Source organism: Podarcis melisellensis (assembly GCF_964234715.1).
Source record: "Podarcis melisellensis genome assembly, chromosome: 17".
NCBI classification, from domain to species: Eukaryota; Metazoa; Chordata; class Lepidosauria; order Squamata; family Lacertidae; genus Podarcis; species Podarcis melisellensis.
In genome coordinates, this window is record NC_138534.1 from 30,436,334 (window position 1) to 30,455,554 (window position 19,221).

Genomic DNA, 19,221 nt, shown 5'->3' on the forward strand with positions numbered 1-19,221 from the left:
TCAGTGTTAACCAGGCATGAATCCAAAACCCATGGCCAGAGAGCCAGCAAAACTATAAACATGTTGATCATTATTTGATTTAAATTTACATAATTTTGGAACATGAAACAGGGCTTGTTTCAAAAAGAGGCAGCGCTTTGTTGCAAGTGTCTTAAATATTGCATTTGACATTCGAAGTTAAGACTTTATTATGTTAAATATGAACGTACATAGATGGTATTATACCAGTCTTTCCTAGTTTTAATCATAGCTGGATTATTATCATCTTCATTTATTATAATTATCCTTATTATCACAATCAATATGATTGAAAGCTGTTGGACAGTGAGCCATCACCACATGGGCACAGCTGACCTCAGGAGCAGATAGTTGCATGTGTGCTGCCAGAAAAGTGCAAAAAAATGCTCAGTTGAATCTACATTCAACTCTCGAATGCATTGGCTGCCGTACCCTCGTGGTGATGGATTTTGTTAACTGTATTTAAAGTTATGTTTTGTTGCTAATATATCACAAATGATGAAATACTAAGAGAACAATAGCAGAGTAAATTAGAATACATACAGTATATAACAAAGCACGGCTGTCTGGGTTATTATTTAAAAAATCAGGGGAATGTTACCATGAATATCAAATAACAATTGGAGTGATACACATATTATTCTGGAGTCAGAATGAGCGATGCATGTTTCCTTTGCATGCTTTTTGGCCAAGGTTTACGTGCCAGAATATATTTTCTTTAAGTACCGATCTCCCGTTGAATTATTTCAAATAGAAGCTGTCTGAAATGAGTTACTTTCACTGGAATTAATTTCCATTCGGACTGCCCACCTTGCCTACAAACTAGTGTAAATGCAGTAATATATACGCATGAGCATGTCACTAATTCTATTGACGACTCAACCAAGCTTTCTATGCAACTAATATATATTGTTAGTAGTGTTCATGTAGGCATGTAATACTGGCTCTGTAGGGGAAAATCTCTGAATTCAGATTCGTTTAACCCTTAAAATGTTACTGATTGCTGGGAGGGCAAATTCTCCTGCCGCCCCCCACCCCCTTACCATGTATAATTTTTTACCTTAGGTTTCTAAAACAGAGTAAATAAATGTTGGGACAGAAAAGGTGGTTGTTTTTAAAGATGTAGAGAGGGGATCCAGAGGTAAGCAGAGTAGTAACATTTTGGTGCAGGAAATAAGGATTAAATATAATATGGGCAACCATATGTTTTATAAAAAATGCTCTTGTGCACGCTACACACACATGTAACTCCCACTATTGTTGGTCTTCCAGACCTAACAGCCTATCGAAGAAAGTGTTTTTTCCCCCCCCTTAAAAAATGTTTAGGGGTACTCTCCTTTTCCTATTCATATTGAAATACTGCCCCTCAATGAGGCCAAACTTAGATTCACAAAATGTTTAGGGGTATGTGTATCTGCATACCCCCAGAAAAAAAGCTCTGGTCCAAGACAATTTCAAAGGATCCATATAAACTAACACCATGGGCACTATTATTTAGGTGTTGCTTTATTGATTAGTCAGAGTACCAGTGTGAGAGACTTAGGCACTCCAAAATTTGCCGCGTCTAATCCGGCCCCAAACTTTATTTTTCTGCTCCAAACCCCTATGTTACTGGAGATACATTCTTTCTTATTTCCAGTTTATAATAAAATGTAAAGAACACAGGAAAATGAGTTGTATCCCCAGTAATTTTCAGCACAGTCAAAATTTCTGGTGCCATAATGTTTTGCAATGAGGAATGCTGTTTTAAAATGAGATCCTAGCAACTCTATTCCTTTTCAAGCAGCTTCCTCCGTTCCTAATTCCTCTTCTGAGACTTCCATCCCAGACGATAAGATAAAGTAGTGTTTTTCACATTTGTGCCTTTAAAATATAAATCTACCTAGTTGATCAGCATGTGAAACCAATTAGCTCCACAAGGCAATGGACAAAAAAAGATGGCACTTTCCCTTCAGACATAAGCACTGTCAAAATATAACTTGGTTCTGTTTTAACTAATAAACTCCCTGGGTTCAATTTATCACTCTGTATAATAGACTGAAAGTCAATTTGATACAGCCCAGCATAAGAGGGGAAATATAGAAATATACGTAGGAAGACGTTGCCCTGCTAGAGTCACTATTTTAAATGCCCACTATGAGTTACAGGCCTACAGACTAGCGAATTTCACATACAGATGTTTTTAGATCCACATGTGGGGCAGATGCTACAATAGCCAGGTGTTACAACAAACAGTTCAAACAGTCCATCACCATGATATATCAGAAATATATTTAAGGGTTCGCATAAACTGGTGCATTCACCATGTTCTTCCAGATTATATACAGATGCCAGAGTGTATTTGCTGTAAACTATCATTTCACAAATGGACACAAGAGCCTGCCAAAGCTTACATGAACTCTGCCATATTAACCTCATGCCATTTGTCCTGTCTCCGTGTGCAAACACCAAATAGATATAATATCCATGTGTAACTTGTTTTTTTTCAGTACAGTGTATTGCTCTTTTCTGAAACTATTTTCCTTTTTCTTTCTTTTTATGTCAACTTTCTGCATTGGCAGAGCATCTTGGGATTGAATTTATGGGTATGGACCAATCATTCCTTTTAGCTTGCAGATTTTAGACCCTGAGAGATTGAAAACCTTTTTATTTCCCCCCCTCCCTTCAATTCCTAACCAACTTCCTTATGCTTTAGAAGGGATCATACAGCTATAACAGTTTTTGCCAGCTCCCTATCTGCACTTAACATAAACATGTATAAACTGTGGATTATGCTTGAGGTGGCCATAAAAGACTGGAAATTTACTTTTCCTGTTCGAATTCTTGGCTAACTTGCTTTTGCTACAATCTAGTATTGCTGCTGTCCTGTCTTGGAAGCACCTGCCAAATTTCCATCTGTCACAAAGAAAGAATGGCCATTGTATAGAATGGCAGGATTACTGTGCTCCTATTTAGGACATAGGAAACCTATTTTGCTAGGGAAAACTTGAAGCTTGCATCATTCTACCACCACAAATCCTGCTGAAGTGAATGTTTTACTAGAGGATTTGAGGATTGCAGATTGAAGCACTTGTGGACTTGACTTCTTCCATGTATTTGGCAAGCGTGGGCAGTGCCTAGCTTGTGAAGCAAAACCAGGTAAAACAGAGGCAATGTAAGGCAAAGCACAGGGAAAGTGTAGCAGGCCTATAGCAAGGAACATCTGCAACAGTTTTAGTACAGACCAGAGACATCTACTTGAAGCCTTTTCACGTGATTTGCTGTGACCTATTGCTTTGCAAGGGATGCGGGTGGCGCTGTGGGTTAAACCACAGAGCCTAGGACTTGTCAATCAGAAGGTCAGAGGTTTGAATCCCCACGACGGGGTGAGCTCCCGTTGCTTGGTCCCTGCTCCTGCCAACCTAGCAGTTCGAAAGCAAGTCAATGTGCAAGGTACCGCTCCGGTGGGAAAGTAAACAGCGTTTCCGTGCGCTGCTCTGGTTCACCAGAAGCGGCTTAGTCATGCTGGCCACATGACCTGGAAGCTGAAAGGACGCACCTGATTTATTATTTTTAAAGTAGGATAAGGACAATAAAAGCCTTATACTGGCCACACCCAGTGTACTAGTAATAATAATAATGCTGCAGGAGGAATTTTCAGCAGAGTGCTAATCAGATGCAGCAGAATGTAGATGAGGTCCATCTGTTCCTCATTATTTCCAGCTGGATGTGTATTCAGATATACGTCCCCATCCAAAGTCATCTGCAATTAACCTGTAACCTGTAATTAACAGCTGGACTGGGGGCAAGTAAGCCTTCTTCCCTCATGGCACCCACTCCCTTGCACAGATGATTGAACCCTTTTAGAAAGAGGCACAAAATCACCAAAAAGTGGGGGTGTGGTTTTATGGAGGGTTTGCAAAACGTTTCCTCCATCTTGGCACCAAGAGAGAGTGGGCAGGTGTGAGAACGAGCTGCATGATTATAAACTTGGAAACTGTTGAGCACGTTGCAAGAGTGAAGAAGTGAAAGGACAAGGAGGGAGAGCACAGGTCCACCAGGAAGAACGTTTGTAACACATTTCTTCAGATTACTGGCTTTTAAGTAATAATAAAAGCTTTCCAGAAAATATCACAAGAAGATACACAGTTCACCCCACGTAGCATGTTGTATGCCTTGAGGACGCCACACAGACTGAGAGGCTTCTTGTTAATAAGACAGAGGCTGACTCGAAACGGTAGTGAAACGGTTTACGTTTTTACAAGCGTTTTCTTGTCTTTTCCATAGTCACGGCCATGTTATATCTTGAGCTGGAAACGGGATTGCCACCAAAGCCAGCATTCCCGTGAAGTAGCCTCTGCATGTAGTAATATCTAGGAGTACTTGCCACATGGCAGTTCTGCACCATGCAACACATTATTGCAGGGAGAGATTGCCATAGGAGATGCCATTGGTGATGGTATCCTTGGCGTTGGTGTAACCCTAACCCTGGTCTGTCGTGGGCAGGAGGGAGGAGAAAACACTATTTTCACAAGTTAATAACTGATAACTACAAACAGAATTCTATGTTAACCCTTTCTGAACTGCACTAATTAACTGGATTGCATTTAGCATGACCTTTCTGTCTCTTGTTGTATTGTAACATTATAAGACTCCAGGTGCTTGGCTGCTCAATCAGTGCTTTCAGGTGAGCATAGGTTAGGAGTTATGCTGTATGTGAAATCCCTTCAAACTCCGCTTCAATCTTATTTTCAAGCATTTTCCTTCACTCTTTTTTCCAGTTATCAAGCATGCTGTGCCAGGCTTATAGTTGACTTCTCAAACTTTTAACTTTCTCTTTCCCTTCAGTTCCTCTCTTTTTCTTCTCTCCCATATATTTGTGATTGCTTCCCTACCTTAACTTTTCTTGGATTTTTATTTGTATAATCAGTTCAATGTTCTAGTTTTTCTTTTCTCACAAAACTGACCCTTCCTTCCCTCTTTTAATAAGTAGTGCTATTAATTTTTGCCTGAATATGTTCAGAAGCCTGTTAACTGATGTTTACATTGGGATTGGCTTGTAGGAAATAACTCTTCCAACAATAGGATGCATTGTATCATAGAGATGAAAGGTTTTTTTAAATTCCAGTCTTGGTTCATAGTAAATTTCAAGTTGCCTTATTTCTTTGAAGTATGTCTCAGAAACAAACTAGATGATATCCACGAAGTGTGCCTCTCATGGCTTTTTTTTAATTAGAAAAACTATTTTCAGAGGGGTTATTGTTGTGGGAAGGGAGAGAATATGCCTGTGATCCTCTCTTCAGTCCTGGATGAATAAATCCCATTGAATTTAATTCATTTTAAGGAACGTAAGAGATCACAGCAAAAGGGGCAATACCAAATCTGATAAAAAAATAAAGTGGTCTTGCTAGAGAGCCTAGAAATCTCAATTATCCATTAAACATTTTGGTAACTGCTGTTTAATCTATGATACAAATAAAAGTCCACACAGGCAAAGCCTGAGGATAATAGATAAGTACAAGGGGGAAAAAAAATCTTCATTTAATCTATTTGTCTCGAAAGAAATGGGCAGAGAAAAAAAGTCACTTAGAAAGATGTGCCATGAAAAACAAAACTATCTATGCACAAACACCAGTGCACATGTAGAAGCCGAACTACGTTTTCCAAAATGCCATGAAAGGAAAGCAAAATTTCTTCCAGGCACAGTCAGCACTTCATGGAAGTTCCTTCCTCCCAAACTGATACACCGCAGCATATCAGCACATGCTGCCAATTATTGGTCAGTGCCCACCATGATGTAATCAAACTATATGCTGGGTCAATGTCTAAGCAAATATTTACGCTCTTAGGAGCAACAGTGACGGCAGAGGTGAAGAATTTGGGACCTAACAGGCTAGTGCCAGAAAACAGTAACAGATGAAGGCAAAGCAAGCCCTAGCAGATGTCTTATCTGCAAACATACAAAGATCAGCAGACCAGGAAATTGCCAAACACTAACAGACTCTTAAAGCATAAAAGTAGCAGACTTTCAGATTCTGTCCCATTGATGGTAACCTCATTCCCAAAAGAAATTGAAGTTATTTTTTCTCCCCCCCCCCATTAAATTTAAGCATTTATGTTTATCAGCAGTGCTCCATTCATTCAGGGATATGGAACCTGTGGTTTTCCAGAGGTTGTTGGACTACAACATTCCTGACTGGCTGGACCTGGTGGGAGTTGGGTGCCCTATATCATCCAGAGATCCACAGGTTCCCCATCTCTGCAACTCCTTGCTGGATCCTCACACCTTGGTTGCGTGAATTTTGTTCTATCAGGATGATGTAACATTTTTGCAATTTTGTACTGAAAATACAAACCACAAAAGGAGTAGAGGAACCAAAAAGTTCCATGAGCCAGTGTACAGTTAGTATCAATGTTCTAATTGTAACGTTTCCTTTGTTCAACATACAAAATGATGTTTTGCCAAGTGTGACAGACAATGGAATGTGGTGGTGGGGGGGGGGGGGTTTCCAAACCAAACATTGCTTGCCCTAAGAATTACTTACCGGTAATAATGATAAAATATCACTTGAGTGAGGTCATTGCAGTGGAACAGATCTTCTTCACGCAACTGTTCTTTTTGCTACAGTTATGACATTTGAGTAAGCACAGCAATATCTATGTGATACAATGCATTGCTGCCTATTGCTGCAGCCACTATGGGGCCAGTGGAAAGAACTGGGGTTAGCAGATAAACTGCATTAGCAATCCTCTAAAAGCGGTGCAATTTTCACCGGTGGCGTAATTGCAAGCCAAACTCAAAAGTACAATGGTAACTTTTCTCATGTAAAGATTGCTGTGATCTAAGTTAATACCAAAAAAGCAGCAGTGCGTCTTAAAATGCCAAAGAAGAAAGGGGGGAGAAAATTGTTGGGTTCGGGCGAGAGATTGCTGTAAAGCTATCTTCATCCAGCTGTCTTTGCAAAGAGGAAAAACCTGTTTCTACACTACATGCATTGTTGTTATATCAGTGCATTTTATTTTGCGTACTTTTTTGTTTTTCTAAATTTTTATTAAAATTATGTTTAAAAACAGAATTTTTGAACTACAAGTACAAATTAATTTGAATTATATTTATTTTAAACTTCATATTCCTCCATCCCTAGTATTGCATTTGGATCTTAATTTCTAAACTTAAACTTTGTATGGTGATTGTGCCATTGATTTCACTGCGTGAGATTGTAAAATAATTTTTTGTGGCATTGGTTGCTCTGTCTTTTATTATCTAGTGTACATTTTGTAACCTTCTCCTTTTTGCCCCTTTCTAGAAGCTGAGGAACTCTACCAGAAAAGGGTGTTGACCATAACTGGCATCTGCATTGCTCTCCTAGTAGTTGGAATCATGTGTGTTGTGGCCTACTGCAAGACCAAGTAAACTTTCCTCTTCCTTTCTATATTTGTGTTTATCACTGGGGGATCGGGACCCTGTCAAAACAAAAGGCTAAGAAATGTGCTTGCAACTGTTGATGCAAGATTAAACAGCTAAATAAACTCAAGAATTTATTTGCAACCTTATAGTGAAACTTGAGTGTGCTATATTGTATAATCACAAAAAAAATTCCTATGGAGATGACCCCTTAGAAGACCCCAGCCACTCTGGGCAGAAGGCTGCCTTCAGATGTCTTCTGAAAGTCAGATAGTTGTTTATTTCCTTGACATCTGATGGGAGGGCGTTCCACAGGGCAGTTGCTACTACCAACAAGGCAGGTAGTTACTGGGATTGTTTATCTATAAGGAGACGATCCCTTAGATTTTTTAAATCTAACTTATGACCCATTGAGATAACTGCCTAAGTTTCCCATCTGTTCTGCAGGACTTCAGAATTAAAATTCATTAAGTTAGAAAGTTCTTAATCATGCTGTAGGATGACTCTTGAACCAGGTTTAAATCCAAAAATCTCATCCACACTTTAATATACTAGCTCAGTATGTTAATAATGAAAGTCAAAATGCATGTTGATAGGTAATTGATCTGTCACCCCATGAATTGGCAGCTTTCAGTGGTGTCCAAACTTTTTTCAAAGAGGGCCAGATTTGATGAAATGAAGGGCCGTGCGTGCCAACCAAAGTTGTTGACCGTTTTTTTAGGATTGAAGTTGTTGAGTATTTGACCCCAGGAAATAAACTGCCACAGGGGCCAGATTAAACCAACCGGCGTGCCAAATTAGGCCCCCAAAATGAACTTTGGACATACCTGCACGAAAACCTTATTAGATTAAGATTTATTACTTCAAACAAAAATGGCTCCAGAGCTGTGTCTTGTATTGTACACCTGACCCATGGTTACTCTGATCTATTTATTGTGCCTCTTGACATTTGGAAATACATACACCCAGTCTGGACATAACCCTAAGCCTAAATTGCATAGCAGCAGCTGGACTAGGGGAAGAGCACTGCAGCTGTGAACTTCATCCTGAGAACCTGCTCATTTGCTCATGCTATGCCATGGGCTGGCTAAATTTTACAAGCAAAATGGGCCATAATCTAATTGCAGTGTTTCCTAATCTGATGACAGAGTCACACTTGTTTGTGAACTAAAATTGGAGGTGCACTTCGTTCTTAGAGAAATATCAGGATTTAAAGCATATTGGAATAAGAATTGCTTATTCTTAGAGCAGTCCATCCTTAGGTTTACTTGCTGGGGGTAGGTAATTCTGTTTCATCTCTGTATTGGAAATGGGCCATTTTTTTCTGCACATGAAGGGCAATCACTAACCAAAAAAACACAAAGGCAAATCACTAAAGGGAAACAGAAAAGAAAAAAAAGGATTGCAAAAGCTAAATGTGCGTTCTGTTCCTTGCATTGGTGCCTCTTCATTGAATTAACCGCTATACAGATGGAACATTTTGGATGAATCAGAGTTATGTGATGTCACCTTATCACTTTATTAACATTGCCACTGGAAATGCCACTACACTTTCTTATTAATGAAATTTAAATAAGAAAAATGCATACACTTATTTTGCAGCTAGTAAAGGTTTTAGTGAGGGATCATTCAGTCATTTCCTGCTATGAGAACACCTATTCTTAATCAAGGGAACGCCAGAGTTAACCTTCATGCGCAGAGTCAAACCAATATAAACATACACTATAATATTATATAATAAAGCAGATTTCTTTGCTGCGGCTGTATCCCTTGACTCAGGTGAATTTGCAGTTGATGCAGTATCCTCCTCCCATCTATAGTTCAGCACAGGCCAGCGAGTGATTCAGCACTTTCTGTGGCAGCAGAGCTAGAGGAAAAGCTCAGTAAAACACAGTTGCATCTTTCTGAACAAAGTTCATACCTTAAAAACATAAGAATTACAACCTTTTGATTTTACTTTATTTAAAAGCATTTCAAAACAGCTTACATTTTTAAAATATATGGCTGCTGTACAAAAAGAGTCTCTTTTCTTCTCTTTGCACAGCTAAAGTCAGTACATGTCCACGGCTGTATATTACATTGCAGGCAGGCATCAGGATGACCAGGTTATTTCAGAAAAGTGATAAGATGCACATGAATTCAGAATAAAGCCTTGCAAGGGCCTCTGCACCTAGATAACTGTACAAGAAACTAGCTGCTGTTGGGAATGGTGCTCTCCTGTAAAGATAAGAGATAAGAGCATTGTTTTCACTGAATTCTAAGGGACCCAGAGGGGCATCCAGGCCAACTCCTTGCAGTGCAGAATCCTGCCCACAGCCATCCCTGTGTGGGTTAACAACCAGATACACTGACCCATTCTGCCACCTGAGTTTCCTAGAGCCCACCTATTAAAGTCATAGGCACACTGACAAGGGAAGAAACATGATCATACTCCATAGAAAGTCCTTGTGCATTGTGCCAAGCATCTTTCAAAACATATGAAGTGCACATTTTGGATAGAGACGAAGAAACAAGGGTGAACGTGGACAGATAACATATATATCATAGGGTCTTGCTTCTCAATTGAAATCCATGGCTGTCATCCCCCTTTGATCTCAAAAGAGCAACCGACTGTGAAAGTTTCAGAAAGGCAATTCATTTTGGAAGGTAGACCACCTTTTCCCGATAAATCTTCTCTCCTCATAAGCCTGACAGAGTTCTGGAAGTCCTGAAGTCTTCACGTCATACAGATCTCTTGCAGTTTCTTGTCGTTCAGATAATCCATGTATGGGAATGTGCTGGTCAGATATGGTTGCAGAGCAGAACTGCTTTGTCCGTTTGACTATTAAAGCTGTTCTTTATTTGAAACGCAGGAAACAGCGGAAAAAGTTGCACGACCGCCTCCGGCAAGGCCTTCGATCTGAGCGCAACCATAGAGTCAATATGGCCAATGGGCCTCACCACCCTCACCCGCCGCCAGAAAATGTCCAGCTGGTGAATGTAAGTTTTGCACAAGTGGCACCGCGAAGTGTAACTCATCACTTCATCACCAGTTTTTATTTGAGAGCCATTTATCAGTTATCAGATAGAAATGATAAGCATGCTTCTCTCCCCCCGCCCAAATAACTTATTCTACCACGACCACCTAAAAAAGCAATTGTAAGAGTGTTTTCCAACGTAACTGGTGTGCCAACCTGAATAAAATATGGGGGAGGCCAGGTAAGCCCCACCCTGTATAATCAATCACAAGATGTGGCACATGCACACCATCTGAATAACAATGCCCATTAACTTTTGGTGGGAGCTCAGCCTCCTCATATATTTTGTGGAGGATGCCGAAGAGACCCTACGCCCCTAGGAGTCGGCTCTTATGAATGTAACTCAGAATAATTCTAATTTACAGACTTTCTGAATAAAATATGGGGGAGGCCAGGTAAGCCCCACCCTGTATAATCAATCACAAGATGTGGCACATGCACACCATCTGAATAACAATGCCCAAAGCCTCCTCAAATATTTTGTGGAGGATGCCGAAGAGACCCTACGCCCCTAGGAGTCGGCTCTTATGAATGTAACTCAGAATAATTCTAATTTACAGACTTTCTTTTTCTGGGCAAATGCATAATTGAAGTTACATAAATTAAAGTTATAGAGAATTCAAATCCTGGTAGTTCTTCTATATGAAATCATGCAAATTAGATTTTATCAGCACAGCAATGTAAAGACATCCTTCTGCACAGATTGTCCACAAAAAAGCAATCATGAACCATGTACCTTGTCCAGACAACAACAGTCACCTGAAGTTAGAAGCAGGGTATTTTTGTGGGCACCCTTTCTGGTTTTGTACATGGAATTTTACTTTGAAAGCCATCTTAAGGACACAGAATATTAACATCAAAATAATACTGAGCACTGCCAACTTGGGTTGAACCATCTGCCTAAGAGGTAGGCTACAACAATGTTTGTTCTCACAAAATGGAATCCATGTGAGCGGGAATATTCCCATGGTTGAAGCAAAGGATGCGCCATATCTTGTGTGGATCCCACATTCATTCATTCACTTTCTTAATCACAAGAGCAACCATGCCCTTGGTTCTCTGTGAAAGTAGGTAAGATTTTGTTGCAGGTCTTTTGCCTGCCATCACTTTGTTTCAAGTAAAAGAGCTGCCTTTGGTCATACATAGCTCATGTAAAATATTGCCAGCGTGGTGTAGTGGTTAAGAGCAGTGGACTCGTAATCTGGGGAACCGGGTTCGCGTCTCCGCTCCTCCACATGCAGCTGCTGGGTGACCTTGGGCCAGTCACACTTCTCTGAAGTCTCTCAGCCCCACTCACCTCACAGAGTGTTTGTTGTGGGGGAGGAAGGGAAAGGAGATTGTTAGCCGCTTTGAGACTCCTTAGGGTAGTGATAAAGTGGGATATCAAATCCAAACTCTTCTTCTTCATGTTCATTTCAGTGGAGGTTCTGCCCTCATAATGCTTCCAAGATGTCTTTAGAGCCCAAACTTACTCCCAAGAAAGTGTTTCATGAATATAGAGGAGCTACTGGCTTTGTTACTCAATGTACACACAGTGCTTAAGCTGAGTGCATAAATAGCATTAACAATGTGATTTCTCCTAATCCATGCCTGCTGGCAAAAGGAGAAGCAGCTTCCAATTCACTGCTACTGAAGAGCTTTTTCAGACATTCTCAGGTTGGAAAGGAGCAATGTCTGCTGGCCAGAACCGAAGTGGAGAGGTGCTTGCAAGATTAGACATGCAGGGCACCACCTCATTTGACAGGTGCCACTCTGAGCTAAGGAAAGGGTTAAAAAAAATGACAATGAGAGTTGAATGCAGTCCATGGCCTACTAGCCAAAAAACCTGATTTATGGATTAAAGATAAAAGAATGGGATGAACTCCTGAACAGAACCAAAATAGCACTCAGCTAGCAGTACATTTTACAGATGAACCAGGGCTACCTTGGGGGTAATCCTAAGGATCTTTGCAGTCAATAAGAGTTTTGCCGTCAATTCCAGCGGACAAAGGATTTCACCTGTTCTCTGTGTTTAAACAATGCAGATATTCCTCATATTGCATCATTCCCTGAGAGAGCCAATTTGTAGACAAACTATGCCTGTTACTTAGGCACCACATAGGCGAACTATTTCTTCTGACAATTGCTTTTTGAGCCATTAGGAAAGAATAGGCCAGAATTCAGACTCTATTGTTCCTATAAAGTCCCCAAATGATGGCCAAACTAAATATTTTGAAAGACTAGTTTGTAAAAATACAGGAAATTTATGCTGCCCCTAACACACTTCACAAAGAACTTGAGAACAGATTGCCGCCTCACCACTGAAATTCAGGGGACCAGCATATTATTATTTTTTAGTTGTTATGGGTGGAGAGAGAAAGTATTTGAAAAGGGAAGTCAAAACATATCCATAGCCCCTACTCAGAAGTCTACCTTTGGTTAGCCAGAGCATTAGGAGAAAGCCAGTCCATATTCTGGCCTGATGTGCTGTTATCAGAAAGCACCTTTAGTGTTGTAATTTTAGATAGCTAAACCTTTCTCCCTGATGAACTAGTTTGTAAGATGGAGGGAGTTTCAGTGGGAGTATTCATAAATTTTATTTTTGCATTTTCTATTTTACATAAACAAGTGAATTAAATACATAAACATATAATCCCTTCTGACTTCCCTCCCCGCCCTCCATTGTGGATCTTAATGTAATGATTTCCCCCTCTGCATCTCTTTCATAACTCTTATTTTTATAAATCCTTTGTCAATCCATAGTTCAATTTTTTACTACAGTGGTACCTCGGGTTAATTTGTTCCAGAGGTCCGTTCTTAACCTGAAACTGTTCTTAACCTGAAGCACCACTTTAGCTAATGGGGCCTCCTGCTGCCACCGCGCCGCCAGAGCACAATTTCTGTTCTTATCCTGAAGCAAAGTTCTTAACCTGAAGCACTATTTCTGGGTTAGCAGAGTCTGTAACCTGAAGCATAAGTAATCCGAGGTACCACAGTACAAGTTTTCTGTCAATCCTACCAATGTGTGTAATTGTTTGCAATAGCTTTTCAAATAAATCATAAACTTTCCCCATTCTTTATTAAAGACCTCCTGAGGTCTCAGTGGGAGTATTCAAGCACATTAACTTGCCAGACCCAAATATATAGGGTTCTCCTGACACATATACAAGCCACTGGTGGGAGACCACAAGGGAGAGGAGAAAGGCCATTTACACAAGTAGAAGCCCTTCCATTTAAAGGACTAGTTGGGTGAATCCCATCTATGATGTATGAGTTGTGCTTATAAATATGAGTTATGTCTCCCTTTTATTTAGCAATATGTATCAAAAAATGTAATATCCAGTGAGCATGCTGTGGAGAGAGAAACAGAGACATCATTTTCTACAAGCCACTATACCTCAACGACTCACCATTCCACAACGGTCACCCAGACACCTAGTCACAGGTAGGAGGCTGAAATAAAACCAGCAAGGTTTTTTTCCCTTATTTTTAAGAAAAGGTGCATCTTGGTAAACTTTTAACCATGTTGGACCTTTCCGGTGATTGCAACAAATCTTTGATTACAGAGACTTTTTACTGGTTGCTGAAATATTCACATATTCTTCTAAACCATATTAAAAAGCAGCTTTTGTTGGCTGAGGAGAAGGGCTAAAGCAAGTGTCAGCCTTCCATGATTTTAGAGTCCATGTCTGTTGCAGAAGAGCTTTCCAAACTGTCTGTCGTCACAGGTTAGTGTGTCGGCTCCAGTGCATAGGTGTATCACACAAACACTCCCTGTGCCCATCCTGGGGCTGGAAAGGGGTTAGTTTAACCCAGGGGTCTGCAACCTTTAAGACAAAAAGAGCCACTTGGACCGAAGGAAAAAAAACCTGGGAGCCGCAAAACCATTGCGACATTTAAAACAGTGGGGAGTGTCGGGGCACACAATGCGCCTCCTCCCCTCGCTAGTATCCACCCCGGAGCCGCGGCAAAGGTGTAAAAGAGCCACATGCGGCTCCGGAGCCGCGGGTTGCTGACCCCTGGTTTAACCTCTGGTTTGTTAGTAAAACTGAATTAATGTATCTCGAAATGATGCATGTCCAAAAAGTGTGTCACCAATGTGAAAAGTTCGGAAAACTTTGCAGGAATCTCACACCTTGATCACACTATTAATGGCTAATACATCATAGGATGCGGGTGACGCTGTGGGTTAAACCACAGAGCCTAGGACTTGCCAATCAGAAGGTCGGCGGTTCGAATCCCTGCGACAGGGTGAGCTCCAATTGCTCAGTCCCTGCTCCTGCCAACCTAGCAGTTCGAAAGCACGTCAAAGTGCAAGTAGATAAATAGATATCGCTCTGGCGGGAAGGTGAACGGCATTTCCATGCGCTGCTCTGGTTCGCCAGAAGCGGCTTAGTCATGCTGGCCACATGACCCGGAAGCTGTACGCCGGCTCCCTCGGCCAATAAAGTGAGATGAGCGCTGCAACCCCAGAGTCGGCCACGACTGGACCTAATGGTCAGGGGTCCCTTTACCTTTACCTTTAATACATCATATGAGTAACAAGGTAATCAAAGTAACAAGGTAATCAATTTTTTGTTCCTGGGATGTTGCAATTATACCTTTGAATAATAGATTCACTGCTATTAAGTTGTTGTGTGGAATTAAGCTATGCCTAATTCTCAATTATGCCTCTGATGAGAACAATGTTGAGCAGTGTAATTCCTGCCCAATGTGTGACCCACAGAACTGAACATGTCCCACCAACCATATTTAGCTGCTTGCCATGTGCTTGACAACCCTGTTTTTCTAGTGTCAGACATACGGAAAACTATTAGTGGCCCCAAAATCCCCTTGGACCCTACCATACAGGGGGCGGGCAAGCAGTTCAACTTGGTGGGTCACTGGTTGTGAAGGTCTGGCCATTTATTCCTTTGTATGATGGCAAAGCCCACTTACTTGGGAATAAGTCCTGTGCAATTTACTCCTGGGTAACCCTGTATAGATACTGTAGGTGTTGCCACAGTTTACCACTCAAGGCTAGATGAACACACTCACGTCCAAGTGTCTTCATCTTGCCGTTAAAGAAATAAAAAAATCTGGTGGATGCTAGCCCGGCTATTCAGCTCTGTAGCCTATTTTAAAAACCATTTGCTCTTATTTTGTTTAATTTACTGTTTTGAAATGTTTGTATTCCTCTCCAGTGATTTTATTTGAGAAGAGGTAAGCTACAGTATAGTGGATGTGGGTGGCGCTGTGGGTTAAACCACAGAGCCTAGGGCTTGCCGATCAGAAGGTCGGCGGTTCGAATCCCCACAACGGGGTGAGCTCCTGTTGCTCGGTCCCTGCTCCTGCCAACCTAGCAGTTCGAAAGCACGTCAAAATACAAGTAGATAAATAGGTACTACTCTGGTGGGAAGGTAAATGGCGTTTCCATGCACTGCTCTGTTTCACCAGAAGCGGCTTAGTCATGCTGGCCACATGACTTGGAAGGTGTCTGCGGACAAACGCTGGCTCCCTTGGCCAGTAAAGCAAGATGAGCGCCTCAACCCCAGAGTCGTGCGCGACTGGACCTAATGGTCAGGGATCCCTTTAGCTTTAAGCTACAGTATCCCCCCCTCCCACAGCAACCCTTTCCCCTCTTATCTGTGGTTTGTGTATCCAACAATTAGGTTTTAATGAGTATGTGCAAGACCGTTAGTGATATTCCGAATAAATTCCAAGTAAATATGCTTATAGTGAACTTCATAATTTATTCAGAGCATATAATTTCTTATTTGTTTATATAATTTCCTTGACACATTTGTTCCTTTGTATGACAGTAAAATCTGTCAGTTGAAGGCTGAAAGTTTCAGGGTACCCCCCATTTTGTGTACATAGTAGTTTTTTTAAGAATTATATTCTTAATAAGCAGCATTAGAAAAACTTTACCTCTATGCACACTCCTGGATCATGCATTACGTAGTTTTCTCTTTCCAGTGTTAAATTTTAAAATATTCTCTTCTGTTCTTCCCAACGGCTTTTTATTAGTTGGAGCAACGGTCGGACCGAAAGCATAATCTCCGAAAGCCATTCTGTGCTTGTGAGCTCCTCAGTTGAGAACAGCCGCCATGCAAGTCCGTCAGGCCCCCGAGGACGTCTCAATGGCATTGGAGGGCCACGGGAATGTAATAGTTTTCTCAGGCATGCACGAGAGACACCCGACTCCTACCGCGATTCACCACACAGTGAGAGGTACCTACAGCCAATAATTCGAAAGGTGTGACTATCTGGGATACAAGCCGGCAGAAATGAGTTTATTTTTAAAACTGCTTTTTCAGTCTTTCAAGAAAATCCTTAGGTTTTTTGATTGTATGTTTGTTTATTCATCTCAAATTTAAAACTCAGTGATAGATGGGAGTTGGGGTGGGGGAGAGATTCTAAGCTGAGACCAGACTTATTTACAAGGGTATTTTTATGATCTTCTGAATAATTAGCCAAAGATGTTGATCCCTCCCATGGCACAATGTCTTTTGGAGTGGCTTTTTAGGAGGAAAGTGGAGCTTAAGTACAGATGCAGCCAAAGTAGTCTGTGAATAAAGCAAGATAACCAGGAAATCAGAATAACCAGGAAAGGGTTCCTACTAGGAATCTGGTCTGCTTTTTCCAACCTCCAACCTGATGCACCGTGTGTGAGAGAGAGAGATGTGCTTAAACTATAACAGAAATACACAGCCTATCCCCTTCTCCTTATTTTGATAAGAAATTTAAGTTGATTTATTCTCAGCCTCTTTCAAAGAGCAAAAGATACAAGAAGCAGGTTGAATGCATCTTCCCTACCCTCAGTTGAGGTTTCGGGAGAAGAAAACTCCACTCACTTAGATACCACTAATTGATGTCATAGTCACGTAGTTGCCTCAGTTCAACCATATATTTAACGTGCATCAATTCCTATTAAGAGAAATGTGGAATATAGAATTACTGTTTATGTGACTATTTATTATCAGAGTTACTTGATTCTTCTCCAGGAGGTCTCTGTTAACTTCCTTTCTGGAAAGCAAATACACTGAACGCTCGGGTTGCGAACGTGATCCATGCGGGAGGCACGTTCGCAACCCGCAGTGGCACATCTGCGCACACGCAGGTTGTGATTTGACACTTCTGCGCAAAGCACAATTTAGTGCTTCTGCGCATGCGCGACCACCCAAACCTGGAAGTAACCCATTCCGGTACTTCCGGGTTTCGGCGCGTCCGTAACCTGAGAAAACGCAACTTGAAGCGTCTGTAACCCGAAGTATGACTGTATCTGGAATATACTCCCATGACTCGTACCCAGTGTGGCACAGCAAATGGAAGACACACATGGAGGAAATAAATCAATAGTAATGATAGATACATAACTAAATCATATAAATGTGAGACACGTACCTCTGAATAACCTTTGCAGTATTATTTACATGTGATCATATAGAAATGCCTGAAATGCTGCAGGGTCTTACAGTAGATTAATTAACTGGGAAGAGTGCTTCCATTGTGCTACTATTCTTAAACTTGGCCTTGAATGCGTTCTGAATTCATATGTAAATGAGCACCATGATGAAGATCCTTGGTGTAAAACCTTGAAATTCCTTTGACATCCATACAACCAATTTGCCCTTCCCAGCCTTGAAATCTTTCAGCACTAAAGATTAAATTTTCTCTTCTCGAAAGCTGATGGAAATGAATATCGCTGGAGATGTTATCTATATTTCATCATGGGTTGCTATTCATTTTCATGAAAACTTGTGAAAATGAGGAACATTAATATATAAAATTTAATTATACATGCTAATCAGTTTTGTCTCAAGCATTGTACAGATTTGGAGTTTAGGAATGCAAGTATTTTATTTTATTTTTAGAAAATGAAGAAGTGTATCACTGCAGCCCCACTAATGAAATTCAATATTACCGTACTAGCAATTTGGCAGCTGTGCATCAAGAATCCAAATGGCTTGGGAACCTCCAAGAAATTATTTTCCTTAATGCTGTCACATTTTTGTTCTTTCACTTAATTCTTCTCCAGCTCAATTTTATCTGTACTTCTTTAGGTACGTATCTGCTATGACAACACCAGCTCGCATGTCACCCGTAGATTTCCATACTCCAAGTTCTCCAAAGTCGCCTGCCTCAGAAATGTCTCCGCAAGTCTCCAGTTTAACAATGTCTGTCCCTTCTGTGGCAGTCAGCCCGTTTATAGAAGAGGAGAGGCCTCTCCTTCTGGTGACCCCACCCCGGTTACGGGAAAAATACGAGCACCACATGCAACAGTTCAACTCCTCTTACCACCACAACCCCGCGCATGAAAGCGGCAGCCTGCCACCAAGTCCGCTGAGGATAGTGGAGGACGAGGAATACGAAACCACACAAGAGTATGAACCGACGCAAGAGCCCCCCAAAAAACTAGTCAACAGTCGGAGGGCCAAAAGAACAAAGCCCAATGGCCATATTTCCAATAGGTTGGAAATGAACACCGACACAAGCTGTGAGAACAGTAGCTCAGAGAGTGAAACAGAAGATGAGAGGATAGGGGAAGATACACCTTTTCTGAGCATACAAAACCCCATAACAGTCGACCTGGAATCAGCTACTGCATATCGACTGGCTGACACCAGGACTACCCAAAACAGTCGGTTCTCAACACAGGAAGAATTGCAAGCAAGATTGTCCAGTGTAATAGCTAACCAAGATCCCATCGCTGTATAAAAGAGAGAGAGCGAGAGTGAGAGAGAGAAACACTTAAAAAAACAAAAACCAACCCACATAGATTCACATGTAAAACTTTATTTTATATATTGAAGTACTCCACCTTTAAATTAAAAACAATTT

General features: G+C 41.1%; 1 protein-coding gene across 17 annotated transcripts in view; it reads left to right on the top strand.

The window, feature by feature from the left end:
• The window catches only part of NRG1 (neuregulin 1), a 528,537-nt gene extending 509,391 nt beyond the window's left edge, over positions 1-19,146 (top strand). For 11 of the 17 annotated variants that reach the window (XM_081894106.1, XM_081894116.1, XM_081894122.1 and 8 more), the window contains 7 exons: positions 2,580-2,603; positions 4,649-4,684; positions 7,305-7,407; positions 10,255-10,381; positions 13,713-13,843; positions 16,408-16,611; positions 18,444-19,146. In XM_081894106.1, the coding sequence (XP_081750232.1) occupies positions 2,580-2,603; positions 4,649-4,684; positions 7,305-7,407; positions 10,255-10,381; positions 13,713-13,843; positions 16,408-16,611; positions 18,444-19,098 (1,280 nt within the window). In that variant the 3' untranslated portion in view covers positions 19,099-19,146. The remainder of the gene's footprint in view (positions 1-2,579; positions 2,604-4,648; positions 4,685-7,304; positions 7,408-10,254; positions 10,382-13,712; positions 13,844-16,407; positions 16,612-18,443) is intronic. The other 6 variants (XM_081894118.1, XM_081894117.1, XM_081894113.1 and 3 more) reach the window with 2 other exon arrangements.
• Positions 19,147-19,221: the final 75 nt, after the last annotated feature.